This window comes from Larus michahellis, chromosome 8 (assembly GCF_964199755.1).
Source record: "Larus michahellis chromosome 8, bLarMic1.1, whole genome shotgun sequence".
NCBI classification, from domain to species: Eukaryota; Metazoa; Chordata; class Aves; order Charadriiformes; family Laridae; genus Larus; species Larus michahellis.
Window position 1 is genome coordinate 16,547,267 of NC_133903.1, and position 14,010 is coordinate 16,561,276.

The 14,010-nt window shown below is 64.3% G+C and overlaps 3 protein-coding genes across 4 annotated transcripts in view; 1 reads left to right on the forward strand and 2 right to left on the reverse strand.

Moving 5' to 3' along the window:
• AXIN1 (axin 1) overlaps positions 1-4,853 on the forward strand; it is a 75,002-nt gene extending 70,149 nt beyond the window's left edge. Inside the window, exons 9-10 of the mRNA XM_074597600.1 lie at positions 1,990-2,157; positions 2,993-4,853. Of these exons, the coding sequence (XP_074453701.1) occupies positions 1,990-2,157; positions 2,993-3,119 (295 nt within the window). The 3' untranslated portion in view covers positions 3,120-4,853. The remainder of the gene's footprint in view (positions 1-1,989; positions 2,158-2,992) is intronic.
• A 662-nt stretch (positions 4,854-5,515) lies between these two features.
• PDIA2 (protein disulfide isomerase family A member 2) lies at positions 5,516-9,569 on the reverse strand. The gene is made up of 11 exons (XM_074598422.1): positions 9,332-9,569; positions 8,077-8,283; positions 7,659-7,792; positions 7,441-7,578; positions 7,253-7,369; positions 7,054-7,179; positions 6,778-6,972; positions 6,275-6,395; positions 5,921-6,102; positions 5,745-5,831; positions 5,516-5,596 (listed from the first exon to the last, which is right to left on the reverse strand). Exons 1-11 carry the CDS (start codon positions 9,567-9,569, stop codon positions 5,516-5,518), a joined length of 1,626 nt encoding a protein of 541 aa, XP_074454523.1.
• Positions 9,570-9,807: 238 nt separating this feature from the next.
• On the reverse strand, positions 9,808-14,003 carry ARHGDIG (Rho GDP dissociation inhibitor gamma). Of its 2 annotated transcripts, XM_074598424.1 has the most exons (6): positions 13,652-13,996; positions 12,291-12,473; positions 11,458-11,541; positions 11,282-11,358; positions 10,453-10,516; positions 9,808-10,350 (listed from the first exon to the last, which is right to left on the reverse strand). In XM_074598424.1, exons 1-6 carry the CDS (start codon positions 13,722-13,724, stop codon positions 10,151-10,153), a joined length of 681 nt encoding a protein of 226 aa, XP_074454525.1. In that variant the 5' UTR covers positions 13,725-13,996; the 3' UTR covers positions 9,808-10,150. The 2 variants fall into 2 exon arrangements, with proteins under 2 accessions (XP_074454525.1, XP_074454524.1); XM_074598423.1 differs by having other exon boundaries at positions 11,282-11,541; positions 13,652-14,003.
• Positions 14,004-14,010: the final 7 nt, after the last annotated feature.

Sequence of the window (14,010 nt, forward strand, 5' to 3'; positions counted from 1 at the left end):
AGCAGGGGATCCAAAACCACAGGGCTTGTTTTTAACTCTAGTTCTGTGAAGCAGTGCAGAGTTTCTGCTTTCGGGCATCATTTCAGGCGTCATTTTCGGGCACATCTCTGCTCTGGAAAGAGATGAGCACGTTGAGAAACATCCTTTCAGAGATGAATTACGCGGCGGGAGGAGGAAGGCTCCCAGCCACCAGCATGGTCCCCCTCTCGCTTCTACCATGGCAGAGCTCTGCAGGGGGCTCCTTTCCATCTCCCCAGGCGAAGGAGAACGCCAGCCCGGGGGAACTGGCTTTGCTTCCTGCGTGGGGCACACAGCTGTGTCCCCATGCCCCCAGGTGCCAGGTCCCCAGGCATGCAGCAGCTCTCTCTTGGTCACAACTCGTTTCTAGCGGGATTAAGAGAAGCTTAGGGACTTTGAGGTTTTCCAAACCTCTTCAATTAACTTCTGGCTCACAGGGTTCACAGAATTTGCCTCAATTTATGACCCATTTTTCCTTTAAATGCCTCTTTTTTTTTCTTTTTTTTTTTCCAAGGATGATTCAGTTCCTTAATGTTTTTCTTCGCTAAAGGGCATCCTGTGCTTTGATATGGCAATGGGAGAGGCTGGGAGATCTCTGCTGGCGCCGGCAGTGGACCCTTGCCGCTCAGGATGCTGCATCTTCTCCAAAGGGCTCCCAGGCAGAGCAGGCACCAAGAGGGTTGTTCAGCTGAACTTTAGACCTCTCATGCCTTTAGAAAGAGGTGAAAAAATTGTGTTTAGTCTTGGTTTGCAGTGCCGGTGTTTATGTGGGCACGCCATTAAAAAGGTGCCGTGCCCACGAGCCAACGTTTAAAGGTTAGGGTCAGAGTCATTTCCAAACCTGCGATTACCTCATGTGCTTGGCAAATTCTGGTTTTTTATAGCAACTTTCCAGTCATGTAAATACAAAGTCATCTTTTATATCCAGCGTGCTTTTCAAATAATTTTTTTAAAGCTGCCAAATTTGTTTTATGGGACTTTGAAAGAGAAGAGTGCCTCTGGCTTAGACCACGCATGCCAAGTTACCAGTTTGTGTAGGCTGCTGCAATGTTTGCGCAGCATTTACGGCACCCCAGATGAAAGGCTCTTACAGAAGGGCAAAGCACCCTGAGTTTTATTATTGCTACTTTTGTCTCTCTCTGAAAATGGGGTTAGGACTGGGCTGACACTTTGGGTTTAGTGATGGCACCATGTAACAGAACCCCGGTGTGTGGGCTGAAAGCAGAGACCAGACCAACATCCTGAGAGTCAGGAAAACACGGGAGATTTAAAGTCGCTGAGGTTTTGGGGATGGCGGCTGCCTCGCCACCCTGCACGGGAGGCAGCGAAGCCTTTGGAGCGTGTCCCGCTGGGAGCCCCAGCCCGTACAACCTCTATCTGCGCTGGGAGAGGTGCCCAGGGGAGCTGGGGGAGCAGGAGCAGTCCTGCCTGCGCAGCCCTGCGGATGTAGGTCAGCGGAAAGCCACGCTGAGCTATTTTGGCCGCGACAGCGATAATCCAGAGCAGTCTGAGCAGCGTTTGCATTATCATCCCCAAGCACGCATCCAGCCCTACGTGCCTGGCGCGCACCAGGAGCGTGCTGATGATGACCTGGGTCTGCTGCCGCGGGCTTGGGATGCTCTGCTTTGCCCCGAGCTTTCCGATGACTCCCCGAGCCGGCGGTGCTGCGGGAAGGGCCATCCCCTCTCAAAGCCCAGGGATGGGTTTCCTCAGCACGAAGGGGCTGAGCTAGGAACTGCCCCCCTCCTTGGAGCTGCCGTCTGGCCCCATCCTGCCTTTCCAAGTGCTGTTCGCTCCTTCGCTGGCCTCAGCGTGCCGAGGGAGCTGGTGGTTGGAGCAAAGGATGCTCCTGAGGGCCCTGGGTGTTGATTCAGCGTCTCCCTCCAGGCTCTGCAGATAGGGGCAGTGGGACCTGCCCGCGCTGGCGGGTGGGCTGGTACTCAGCAGGTCGCTTGTATTTTTCCACGGCAGGTTGAAGCCCCAGAAGAGACCAGGCAGTGGCGCGTCCCAGCCCTGTGAAAACATCGTGGTCGCTTACTACTTCTGCGGAGAGCCCATCCCTTACCGCACCCTCGTCAAAGGGCGCGTGGTGACGCTGGGACAGTTCAAGGAGCTGCTGACCAAGAAAGGGAACTACAGGTAAGGGCTGCTCCCCGCCTGCGGTGTGGTGCCGGCAGACTGTCAGTGACCTCTGGCAGATGCCGCTGCCGGGACGCAGCAGTGTTGCCCCCTCCAAGGTGAAGGAGCGTGGTGGAGGTAGGTCAGGGGGGCTCCTGGAGCCTTCCAGGAGAGGTCCCACAGGGCATGCTGTGGTGGGGATGTGGCAGCACAGCCAAAGCACCTTGGCTGTTGAAGAAGCAGGTTCCAGGGATGAGGGAGATTGCGTTTTGTAGCAGAAATGTCCTGCGTCGTGGTTTGCACCTTCAACAGAAGCTGCTGAACTGCTCGGTGGGGCCCTGGGCTGGTGAGGAGCAGCACCAACCGGTGCTCAGTGATGCTGTGGGAAATCCTTCAATTGCCGGAGCCGTTTTGGCTGCTCCCAAAGTTTCCTCTGGTGAGGACAGGGAGGTTGGGTCCTGCTGGAGTCCCAAAGCAACCAGGCGTGGGGCGTGTAGCTCTCCAAGTTCCCCCTTCCATGTAGGAGCTGCCATAGGAAAGCCTACCTAGAAATGCTCCACCAATGCGGGTGCCTCCAGCCACCGCTTTTGAGAAAGCTGGGAATGGGCTTGGATTCAGGGCTGGAGCCCCTGAACGTGCCACCACAGGTCCTGGCCACTCTTTCTGGCTACCTGGGCGAGGGGCAGGGGCAGAAATGTGGCCCCAGTTGCCTCCATGTCTGAGGGAGCTGCTCGCCATCCACCACGAGCTCAGGGGCATCAAAGAGATTTGGGGACCCGGGTTTGGGAACTGTGCTGCCCTCGTGATCATTCACCTGCTTTTTTTCCTCTCTGCCCCCATGTTTCTGGTTTTTCAGGTATTACTTTAAGAAAGTGAGTGACGAGTTCGACTGTGGTGTGGTTTTCGAGGAGGTGCGGGAGGATGACACCATCCTGCCCATCTTTGAAGAGAAAATCATCGGGAAGGTGGAAAAGATTGATTAAGCTCCAGGGCTGCTGAGGCGTGAGGACAGGACTGTGAAAGACTCTGGGACCGGAGGAGAAGGCCTGGGCGGATGCTGGTGGTGCTACTGCCACAGGCAGCCGGGCAAGCCCAGGGTGGAGGGTGGCAACCTGCTCCGGCACGGACCTGGGCAAGCTCCGGGTTGCCGGTGGACACCGTTTCACCCCACGAACCTGCCAGTGGGAGCCCAGTCTCCCTCTCAGTAACGAATATAAGTGTAATGTAGCATTGTACAGTGCATTAGAAAGTGTAATATGACCTTGTTTACTAAAGCTGCATATTTTTGATATATTGTAATAAAAGGAAAATATTTCCAATGTCACAGTGCTCTTATGTAAATGTAAAACATACAGGTACTGCAGAACTCACCCAAAGTGTACAGCCATCCGCCAGACTCCGTCTGCTCCTCGCTTTCCCGGCACCCTGCCCCGGCTTCCCCCCGACGTGGATGGCTTCAGAGCGTCGGGGGGGTCAGAGCCGCTCTCCCCCCACCGGCGTGGAAGGGGCGGCCACGCTGCGGAGGGGCTGTGGGTCCAGCTCACCCCTGAAGATTATTGAGCCATTTGGAACGAGTCCATCTCTCGCCTCCCTGGCAGTCTCAGCTGCTGGACATGGTAGGATGGTTTTTATTTTTCCTCCTGAGCTTTCTTGCGACCGAGTAAATCCCCAAGGGACAGAAGGGTCGGTGCCAGCTTCTCTGGGCTGGGGGCTTCCCGCGGTGTGAGGACCAGCTCAGAGATGGTGCTGGCATCCCGCAGTCCCACACTTGTCCCCCTCCCATGCACCTGCTGCCCCTGGGGGAGGGTTCGCCTCCCGGGAGGGTGCTGCAGAGTGCCAGCACCCGTGTGCCCAGCACAGACGTTGCCCAAGCCCCTGGTGCCGAGCTCCGGCTTCAGTCAGGGGATGCCTTTTAGGAGAAATATAGAGGAGGGAACTGATGAGACACTAAATCTGAGGATGTAAACCATTTTTTTGTTGGCTTCTGTGTCGCGGGGGGGCAGCGTGAGGGCACTGCTGAGAGCGAGGGGGGTGTTGGTGCCAGTCTGTTGGGGCTCGTGTAGGGCCAGGTCACCCAGCGAGGCAGCCGGCACCCTGGGAAGCCTCCTGGGCTTACTCGGCCGCAAGAAAGCTGGGGGCTGCACTGGTGCCCCCCCGACCTTGCCCTCAACCCTGCCTTGCTCCAGCACGGCCACGGCTCTGCCCTGGCTCCTTCGGAGACCAGCCCTGGCCCACCCTGCAGAAACCGGGGTGGCCCTCAAAGCTGGGGGGCCTCCCCATCAGCACTCGCCTTGCCTGGTGCTGCTCTTGGCCGTGGTGACGCCTTGGAGCTGCTGGGGACCCCGGGATGCCACTCAGCCTGTTGTATATGTCACCGAGTGCCTTTAAAACACGGTTCTGTGACTTGCCTATACGCTACGTGAAGTCCAGCAAAATCCGCAATCGTTTTCAGCCCAGGAACAGCGTTACGAGCGTTTTTCCTCCCCCCCTCTTTTTTTTTTTAAGTTCTGATGGTGTTGTGTCTGGTGAGGTTGTTAACATGCCCGGGATTTCTGTCTCCCCCTTTTTTTCTTGGGGGAAGGGGGGGGTCCCCTGTAAATATGTACAGCAGCCACGCGGCCCCGGCGACGTCTCCTCTGCATACTCATGTGCTGACTTGTACAATGATCTTTTCAAAGGTACTTGGATAAAATTGAAATAAAACCCCACGTCCCACCGCCTGCTGCTTTCTTCCTTCCCCGCGGAGCAGATGGAGGATGGGGCAGGTCAGGCGAAGGGCCCTCCCTGCTCTGGCACATGGTGGGGCTGGGGGGGGGACGTGGGGCTCCCTTGAGGGGTGGCTGGGCACGTCCTGGCCCTGGGGGACCATGGCGTGGACCATTCCCCCGTGGGAATCGCCCAGGGTCTGGGAGCAGCTGGCCCAGCGAGAGGGGACGGTGCTGGGGGTTTTGGGGGATGCTGGGGGGCCCCGGAGGCTGCGAGCCAGGCTTAAGAGGAGCCTTTAGAGCACCACGTTGGGCTCTTGTCGTCCCCCGCTGTGACGGCAGCTCCTGGGGCAGGTACATGATTGTGGAGCCCAGGCCTGAGGTGGGGGGCGCTGCCTGGGAGCCAGGATGGGGAGACTCCCAGCTGGTCCCCCCTGGCAGCCCAGCACAAGGGCCAGCGTGGAGAGCACCGAGCTCCTCGCAGGGCCATGTCCTCTGTGGCCTCGGCCACCCTATGTCACTGGGAGACCCCCCAGGTTCAGCTGTCGGGGGGGCTCTGCATCCCCAAGACACGCGGGCACTCCCCAAGACGTGGGAGGGGGGGGCCGCAGACACAGACCAGAGCCCACATCATTTCCAGGACATTTATCACATGCGCCGGAGTGGGATGGGGCTCACAGCTCATCCCGGGACTCCGCCGTCCCGAGCGGACTCGGCTCCTCCCGCCCCGTGCTGTTCTCGGGGGTCTTGGGCACCTGGAGAAGACAGCAGTGAGGCATGGACACCCCCTGCGGGTCCCCGTCCCCATCCCGCAGGACCCGTCCCCTTGACCAGTGAAGGCTGGGGGCTGCCCTGGCCTGGGTGGGGGTCCCCAGCCCTGGGGTCTGGGGGGGGCTCACTCACCGCAGGCGGCTCCTCGGGCAGCGTCCCCCCATTTTCCAGGAACTTGGAGAAGGTCTCCACATCCCGGTTGCTTTTGTACTCAACCATCTGGAGCCAGGGGATGGAAGGGACATGAGGGGTCACCCCATCCGCCGGGTGCTGGCCGAGCCAGGGTGCCCCCGGGTGCCCCCACTGACCTTCCTGCCCGGCCCCGCAGGGAAGTAGTGCAGGGTGGGGAAGCCGTGGATGGTGATGTTCTCCAGCTCGTTGGCTGTGGCGTCCAGCTCAGCGATGACGATGTCCTCGCGGTCCTTGTAGCGCTCGCCCAGCTCCTCCCAGGCAGCCGCCATCGCCTGGCAGTGGGAGCACCACGGGGCATCTGCAGGATGGGCGCGGTGCCAGGGGACAAGCCAGGGGACCGGGGCTCTGCCGGGGTCGGGGTGCAGCGTCCCCGGGGCGAAGGGTCAGGGACGGGGCTGGGGGCTGCTGTGGCAGGGCGCTGAGCCCCATGGCAGAGCTCGGGGAGGGCCACGGGTGGCCCCAGCACTTACAGAACTTGACAAAGACGTTCTTGGTCTCGTCGTAGGCCACCTGCTCGAAGGTCTTCCCCACCAGGACTTTAACGGGCCGTGTGTCCCAGTCCTCAGGGGGCTCCGCGCTCAGCAGGCGGGGCTGTGGGGACAGCCGGGACAGCCACAGCATGTGTTGAGCGGTGTCAGGGCCCCCGTGGGACTCAGGCACTCAGGGGACAGGGCAGGACAGGGACGGGGGCCCCCAGTCTGCAGCCAGGGGTGCTCCTCTGCTGCCTTTCGGACCACCTCTTGCCCTCTGCCACCATCCCAGCTCTATGTGTCTCCACACTGATGTTCTCCTGCCTCCTTTTCCATAACACCCTCCTCCCCCCAAATCCTCAGGCCTGGCAGCACAAGCATCAGCAAGCAGGCAGCTGGTGTTCACCGCATGACTGCCATGATTAGGCTTCAGAATTAACAGCCCACCGCTCACCACGGAGAGGCATCCTTGGTGCTGGCTGGCACGGTGCCACATCCCTCACCTTCACCTTGCCATCCAGCACCCCCTGGACGAAGGTGCGTATGGCCGTGTCTGAGAAGACGTCCTGGTCCATCTGGTACTTGCGGTTGTTCTCCATCTTGACTAGGCGCAGGGTAGGGGCATCAGCGGGTGTCAGGCCGAAGAAGGGCAGGACATCAGCACCATACCCAGCCACGTCCACCACCACGAAGAGCACCTGGGCAGGGGATGGGTGACACTGAAGCTCGGGATGCGCCATGGTCACACCCACCATGTCCCCACCATGGGACCTCCTCACCTTGCCCCGGAAGGTGCCAGCGGCCACCCGGAAGCCATCCCGCAGCGCCAGCTGCCCGGATGACGACTTGTTGAGGAATAGCAGCATGTGGTGGGGGATCTTGGCACCGAAGATGTGGTCGGAGGTCTGGGGAGGAGGAGGAGGGTGAGGGCTGGGGGGCCATGACCCTGGTGGGGATGGGGATGGGGATGGGCCATACCTCATTGGTGAACTCCATCACCAGCTCCAGCCTGTGGACGCGGAGCAGCTGGGTGAGCTCGGCCGCATCCAGCCCCCGCGCCGGGTCCACGGGGAAGTCTGTCCGTCCCTCATCAAACTGTTGGGGCGAGGGACTGTGAGGGCTGTGAGGGGACAGGACGGCCCCGCCACCCCCTGCCACCCCCTCACCTTCTTGAAGAGGCAGACGGTGTCAGCTGACAGCCCGTACGCCTCGAAGACCTCAGCCGCCTCGGCCACGCCAAACGTCATGTCCACCACCTCGCCGGCCACCTCATAAAACACCTGGGCTGCCTCGCTCTCCAGGTCCTGCGTGGCCACCCCGTGAGTGGCCACGGCCACAGCCACAGCCCTGATCCACATCCCACCCCCCGCCCGCCCCAGCCCACCTTGAAGAAGCCGACGACCACCACATCCTGGGAGCCAACGAAGGCGGCGGCGGTGTCGGCGTCCTGCAGCAGCGTGGCGCTGGGGCCGGCCCGACGCTCCATCCAGCGCACGATGCCCTTGGCGTCCATGTGGCCTGCCACGCAGAGCAGGGCCCCTGCCGTCACCCCGGCCACCCCTCGCCAGGCTGCCACCCCCCACCGAGACACCCGCCTGCCATCACCAGGCTGCCACGTCGCTGCCATCACCGCCGGTCACCCAGGCACCATCACACTGTGACACTGCCTGCTGTCACCATCACCACACTGCCACCCCACTCACTGTCCAGACATTGCCACCCCTCTCACCGCCACCTCCTGCCACCCAACCCTGTGTCCCAGCCTGTCCCAGTGTCCCCCTTGGCGGTTGCCATGGTCCTACCGGTGTAGGCGAGGGGGTGGGTGCGGTTGCCATCACGGAAAAGCTTGAGCGTGGGGTAGGAGGTGATGCCGAACTCGCTGGCCAGGGCCGTCTGCGCCGTGGCATCCACCTTGCCCAGCCGCGCCGGGCTGGACTCGTCCCTCAGCGCAGCGGCCGCCTGGGCGAAGGCGGGGGCCAGCCGCTGGCAGTGCCCGCACCACGGCGCATCTGCGGGCAGGGGACAGCGTGAGGGGCAGGGACAGCCCTGGACGGACTTTTGGGTGCCCCCAGGCTCAGCGGGTGGCTGGGGCACATAATGGCTGCATGAGCCTGGTGGACTCCAGCTCATGCCCCTGTCCCCTGCACTGTGGCCCATGTCCCACCCCTTTCACCTCGTGTCCCTGACTCTTGTCCCAAGCCTCTGCCCCGTGTCCCTGTCCCCTGCACTGTGGTCCATGTCCCACCCCCTCACCTTGTGTCGCTGCCTCATGTCCCCTGCCTTGTCACTTGTCCCTGATAAATGTCCCCTGCCCCATGTCTCTGCCCTGTGGCCCTGCCCCATGTCCCTGTCCCATGTCCCAAGCCCCTGCCCCATGTCTCTGTCCCGGTCCCCTGCACCATGTCCCACCCCCTTCACCTTGTGTCCCTGCCTCGTGTCTCCTGCCCTGTCCCATGTCCGAAGCCCCTGCCCCATGTCCCTGTCCCCTGCACCATGTCCACCCCCCTTCACCTTGTGTCCCTGCCTCATGTCCCCAGTCCCATGTCCCTGCTGCACGTCCCTCGCCCCATGCCTCTGCCCTGTGGCCTTGTCCCATGTCTGAACCCTCTGCCCCATGTCCCTGTCCCATGTCTGAACCCTCTGCCCCATGTCCCTGTCCCCTGCACCGTGGCCTGTGTCCCACCCCCTTCACCTTGTGTCCCTGCCTCCTGTCCCCTGCCCTGTCCCATGTCCCTGCTACACATTCCGTACCCCGTGCCTATGCCCTGTGTCCCTGCCCCATGCCCCTGTCCCTGTCCCATGTCCCTGCCCCCATACCATGCCCCAAGCGCCTGCCCCAGGTCCCTGCCCCCATGTCCCATGCCCCGTTCCCTTACCCTCTCACACACCATGTCCTGTGCCCCTGCCCCTCTGACCCACACCTTTGCCCCTGCTGTACCCCTGTCCCTGCCCACCGCCCCCCACACACACGCTGTGCCCCCTTCTGCACCCACACCCCTGCCCGTACCCCTGCCCGTACCCCTGCCTGCAGCAGGGGCTCCTCCTCAGAGGACTCACAGAACTCCACCAGCAGCAGCTGATGCTCGCTCAGGGCACGGGCGAAGTTGTGCTCGTGGAGCACCAGGACACCATCTTCCTCCTTGAGCTCGTCCGAGAGCACTTCATCATCCCCCTCCTCCTCCTCCTCCGCCACCACTTCCCCATCCTCCTCCTCGCCCCCCACCGCCAGCCCCAGCCAGGCCAGCGACAGCACCAGCACCAGCACCCAAACCAGCCGTCCCCCGCAGCCCCGCATGGTGCCACCAACAGATCCAGTGCCCGGGGTTGGGGGGGGAAGGACCCAGATAAGGGCCACAGGGCGGGTGGTGCCGGTCCCCTGGGGCTCGTGGCCCTCCGCTACTGGCTGCCCGGCACTGCCGATAAGGCAGCGGGACCAGGTGGCTGTTTTCCAGCCGCCCGTCCCCGTGGGGGAACCTGGCCCTGCCAATGGCGGGGGGGGACGGGCAGAGGTGATGGGGGCGCGGACACACCAGTAAGAGACCAGTCTGTAGGGTTTAATGGCGATGGAAGAGCACAGCCTGCGACTGGGCGGGCGGCCGGGCACAGTGGTGTCACGGCCCCAGCGATGGGGACACCACGGGGACCAGGCAGGCGTTGGTATTTAAAAAAAAAACAGCAATTAAAAATAACTTTGGTTGCGAAGACCACGACCGTGGGCACCCGCTCGCTAAGGGACCCCCCACACACACACCCTTCACAGGACGGGGGCGAGGGCAGCGGTGCTGGCAAGGTGTCCCCTGGGCTGGTGGGCACCACGTCCCCGAGCTGGCGGGGGGGACACCGGGGTGCGGGTTGGGGGCGGGGGGTGTGGGGGGGTCAGTCCTCCCAGGCCTTCTTTATGCAGAGGCCCCACTCCCAGGAGAGATGCTCCGTCTTGTCGTCGTCGGTGACGAAAGAGCGGACGCGGTAGGAGCCCCGTGCCAGCCAGCCCCGCGGCGCCTCCTCCGCCGGCGTCACCACCTCGTACTCCTCGGCCCGCGGCGCGTAGCTGCCCACCATGAAGACGTCGCGGTCCACTGGGCGAGATGGGTAGAGGGAGGACAGGTGAGTGGGGACAGGGTGGCACAGACCTCCCCCTGCCCCCAGCCACCACCCCCGGCCCCCCCGGCCCCACTCACCGGGCCGGCCCCGGCGGTAGGTGAGGTGCAGGCACCGCAGCCCGCAGACGATCTCCCTGTTCACCTGTGGGCAGAGGGCAGGGACGCCATGGGTGCTGCTCCACGGCTTGGTGCCACCCGCCCTGGGGACCCCTGGCCTTGGGGGAGGGGGGGGGGCATCCACCATTAAAACCCCATCCTGGAGCCCCCCCAGCCAGGATCCAGGTTCTTGGGCAGGACTGAGCAGCATCAAGAGTGGCAGGGACACCCAAGAGGGGCAGGGACCCTGGGATGGCAGGGACACCTGGGGAACCCTGGGAAAAGGCAGGGACCCAATGTGGCTGGGAATCCCAAGAGGGGCAGGGACCCCGGGGTGGCAGGGACCCCCTGGGACCCCCTGGGAAAGACAGGGACCCAATGCGGACAGGACTGCCAAGAGGGGCAGGGACCCTGGGGTGTCAAGGACCCTCAAGTGGGGCAAGGACCCTGGGGTGACAGGCACCCTGAGGTGGCAGTGATGTTGGGGGCAGCAAGGACTCCCAGGGTGGCCGGGACCCAGGAGGGCAGGGACCCCCCCAGGAGGGCAGGGACACTATGAGGTGAGAGGTGGGGAGCAGACACCCCAAGGCAGCACGGACACCGGGTGGCAGGGAACCCATGGGTGGCATCAGGGACCCCATGGGGCAGGGACACATGGGAAAAGGGGTCCATAAGGAGCAGGGACCCCATGGGACAGGGACCCCAGGATGTGAGGGCAGGGACACAGGGCAGCAGGGACCCCAGGGAGTGAGGACTCCAGGCAGGGTCTCCTGCCAGCCAGTGGGCGCAGGGAATCATGCACTCGCCTCACCTTGAAGGACACCTTCACCCTGTAGTCCACCCCCTCCTTCAGCACGAAGGCTCGGCCCCGCAGCACCTCCAGGTCTCCTGCGCGGGGAGACGGCCCGTGAGCTTGGCACCCCTTTCTCCTCCTCCTGTCCTCCTCCTCCTCCTCCTCCTCCTCCCAGGGGTGCCCCCACTGCTCACCTGTCAAGTCCATGGTGATGGGCCCTGATGCCTGCTCACACATCAGGGTGAGCCTCGTCACCTGCACGTTGGGCACGCTGGCATCTAGGGACAAGCAGCAGGGCACAGACCTTACCCACCTGCACCCAGCCCACCGGCACCTGGGGGCTGCCCAGCGCCCCCCCCCAATAATGGCATGAAGGGCCACCGTGCTCATGGTGGGGGTGTTTAGGAGCTGAATTGCACCTCAACAGCCCAACCTGCCCCCCATCAGCAGCTTGCACCCCCCACCAGCCCAACCCGCCCCCCCATCAGCCTGCACGCACACCATCATGCACCCCACCAATTTGCACCCCGCTGATGTGCACCCACCTCACGACCTTGCACACCTCCCCCCCCCCCCCGCTGTCATGCACCCACCACCCAGACACCGAGGGCAGCAGCAGGCTGGGGTGGTTGCCGGGGGTGCCACGGGGAGTGGGGGGTACCATCTGGGCACCCACAGCCACCCCGGGCCCCCGCAGCTGCTCACTCCGTCTGTGTCATCCCAATGAATTTCCCGGTTCCTTGTAACCGTTCCTATGGAAACTGCAGCGGTGATCCCGTAACCAAGGCAACCGGGGTCCCCGGGCAGCCCTTACGGTGTCGGCGAGGGGGATGCCGGGGTCTCCGCGCAGGCGGGGGGCACAGGCAGCACCCACAGGCGATGCCAGCCAGGGCCTGCTCTCCCTGCTGGGGACGTCCCACAGGAGCTGGGGACGCCTGCGCTCCCTGCATCTGCAGAGGCTGCATCCCCTAGCCCAGATGGTGGGGTGCTGGGGTGCCTGGTCCCAGCGGGCACCCCCCGGCCTTACCCACGGCGGCAGGGATGGCACCCAGCAGCGCCTGCTTGTACTTCCGCAGGCTCTCATCCCCCGGGTCCAGCTCCTGGATCTCCCGCAGGCTCTTCTTCTCCGGCGTCTTGTACGCCAGGGCCACATCGGCATCCTCCTCCTCCTCCAGTGACAGCGTCACCCCCTCCTTGTCAGCCATGATGTCTGTGGAGGACAGGCAGTGGCAGTCCCGCCGCCCCGGGGACACCCCAGGGGACACCCCCCACCCTGTGACACGCAGGCATTGGTGGGCAGGGGGTGGCTGAGCTGGGACATATCACGGATGGATGTGGACAATCCCCTGTGGGGCAGCCGAGTTGTCACCCTGCTCAGGGCTGTGGTGACGCCACCAGGCTCTGTGTCCCCAGGGCCTGGTGGCACAGATGAGACCCGAGGCGTTGCCGCTGGCTGCATTTCCGCACGGTCATGGAGCAAGACGAGCTGGTGCCTACGTGGTGTGCAAAGTCTGGGGGGTGCTTGCAGCCCCCCGCAGCCCGCCGGGGGCCTTCATACCCCGTCACCCGGAGAGGACCTTGTCACCACCCTGCAACCTCCTCTAACCCCTCTGGGCAGCCACCAGCCCCATCTCCCACCCCAAACCACCAGCGGCTGCAGGGAAAAAAAACAGCTCTGGGGCAAATGGTGGCTCCGGTGGATGCCAGGCTGACGAGGGGGGGGCACAAGGGCAGGCGATGTCCCCATGGCCCCTGACTCTGCCCTGCCTGCTGCATTTCTTCCCCCCCCAGTGCCTGTCACCCTTCTGGCTGCAAGCACTGAGCTCCCCAAAGCCCCTGGGAACCCCAACCCTTGGGGACATGCTGGGGACAACAGGCTGGGGCACTCAGCCCCCCAGGGCTGCAGGGCCAGCTGTGGGAGGGTCCCCAGGGCAGCGGTGGTGACCGGGGCGCAGAGTGGTGGCCCCGCTGCACCTCTGGGACCCCAGCAAAGGCAGAGGCCCTGCACCCCGGGGCACCCGGCCGTCACAGCAGCGTGCGGCACCCGGCCATGCTGGCTCCCAGCCCGGGGATGCCCCCGCCCAGGGGTGCCAGGACAGTGTGGGGGGTGCTGGGTGCCACATGCCAGGCTGCGAGGTGGCGGAGGTGCAGCTGGGTGGTCCCCCGCCCCTGCAGGATGCTCCGGTCCCCCAGGGCCTGGGGTGACGCTCACTGCTGAACACACCCGGTGCCGGGGGGGATGTTCCCCTTGTTGGGGGACCCGGGGCGATGCTCCCCGACCCGGGGCGATGCCCACCCCGCCGCCCCCAGACGATGCCCACCCCGGGGGCACCGGGGCGATGCCCTCCCCGCCGCGGGGCCGCGCTCCCCGGGCCCGCCGCCCCTCACCTCGGTAGCAGAGCGCCAGCCAGAGCAGCTCCAGCAGCTGCCCGCCGGCCTCGCACACATCCAGCCCGAGCATGGCCGGGCCGCCCGGGCCCGGCGCCCCCGGGGCCGGGCGGGGCGGCGGCTGCCGGGGCCCGGGGCGCGGCTCTGCCGGTGTCGGCGGGCTCCGCCGGGGGCCCCCGCGGCCGCGCTCCTCCCGCCCGCCGCCGCCGCTGCTCGGCGGTACCGGCCGCTCCGCTCCGCTCCCCCGGCGCTCCCCGCTGCGCTGCCCGGCGCGGCCCGGCGGGGCGGCGGCGGCGGCTCCCGCAGACGCGGCGGCTCCGCTGCCCGCCCCCGCCCGCCCCCGCCCCTCGGCGGCTCCA

Coding starts and splice junctions, on each gene's coding strand:
- PDIA2 (XM_074598422.1), bottom strand. CDS start 9,569: ATGCGGGGCTGCGGGGGACGGCTGGTTTGGGTGCTGGTGCTGGTGCTG. Junction 8,284..9,331: donor GCTGCTGCTGGTGGAGTTCT/GTGAGTCCTCTG, acceptor CCCTGCCCGCAG/ATGCGCCGTGGTGCGGGCAC. Junction 5,832..5,920: donor CTGCGGGGCCGGGCAGGAAG/GTCAGTGGGGGC, acceptor CCCTGGCTCCAG/ATGGTTGAGTACAAAAGCAA.
- ARHGDIG (XM_074598423.1), bottom strand. CDS start 13,724: ATGCTCGGGCTGGATGTGTGCGAGGCCGGCGGGCAGCTGCTGGAGCTG. Junction 11,542..12,290: donor TGCCATCCCTGCCGCCGTGG/GTAAGGCCGGGG, acceptor GCTTGTCCCTAG/ATGCCAGCGTGCCCAACGTG. Junction 10,517..11,281: donor GGGTGAAGGTGTCCTTCAAG/GTGAGGCGAGTG, acceptor CTCTGCCCACAG/GTGAACAGGGAGATCGTCTG.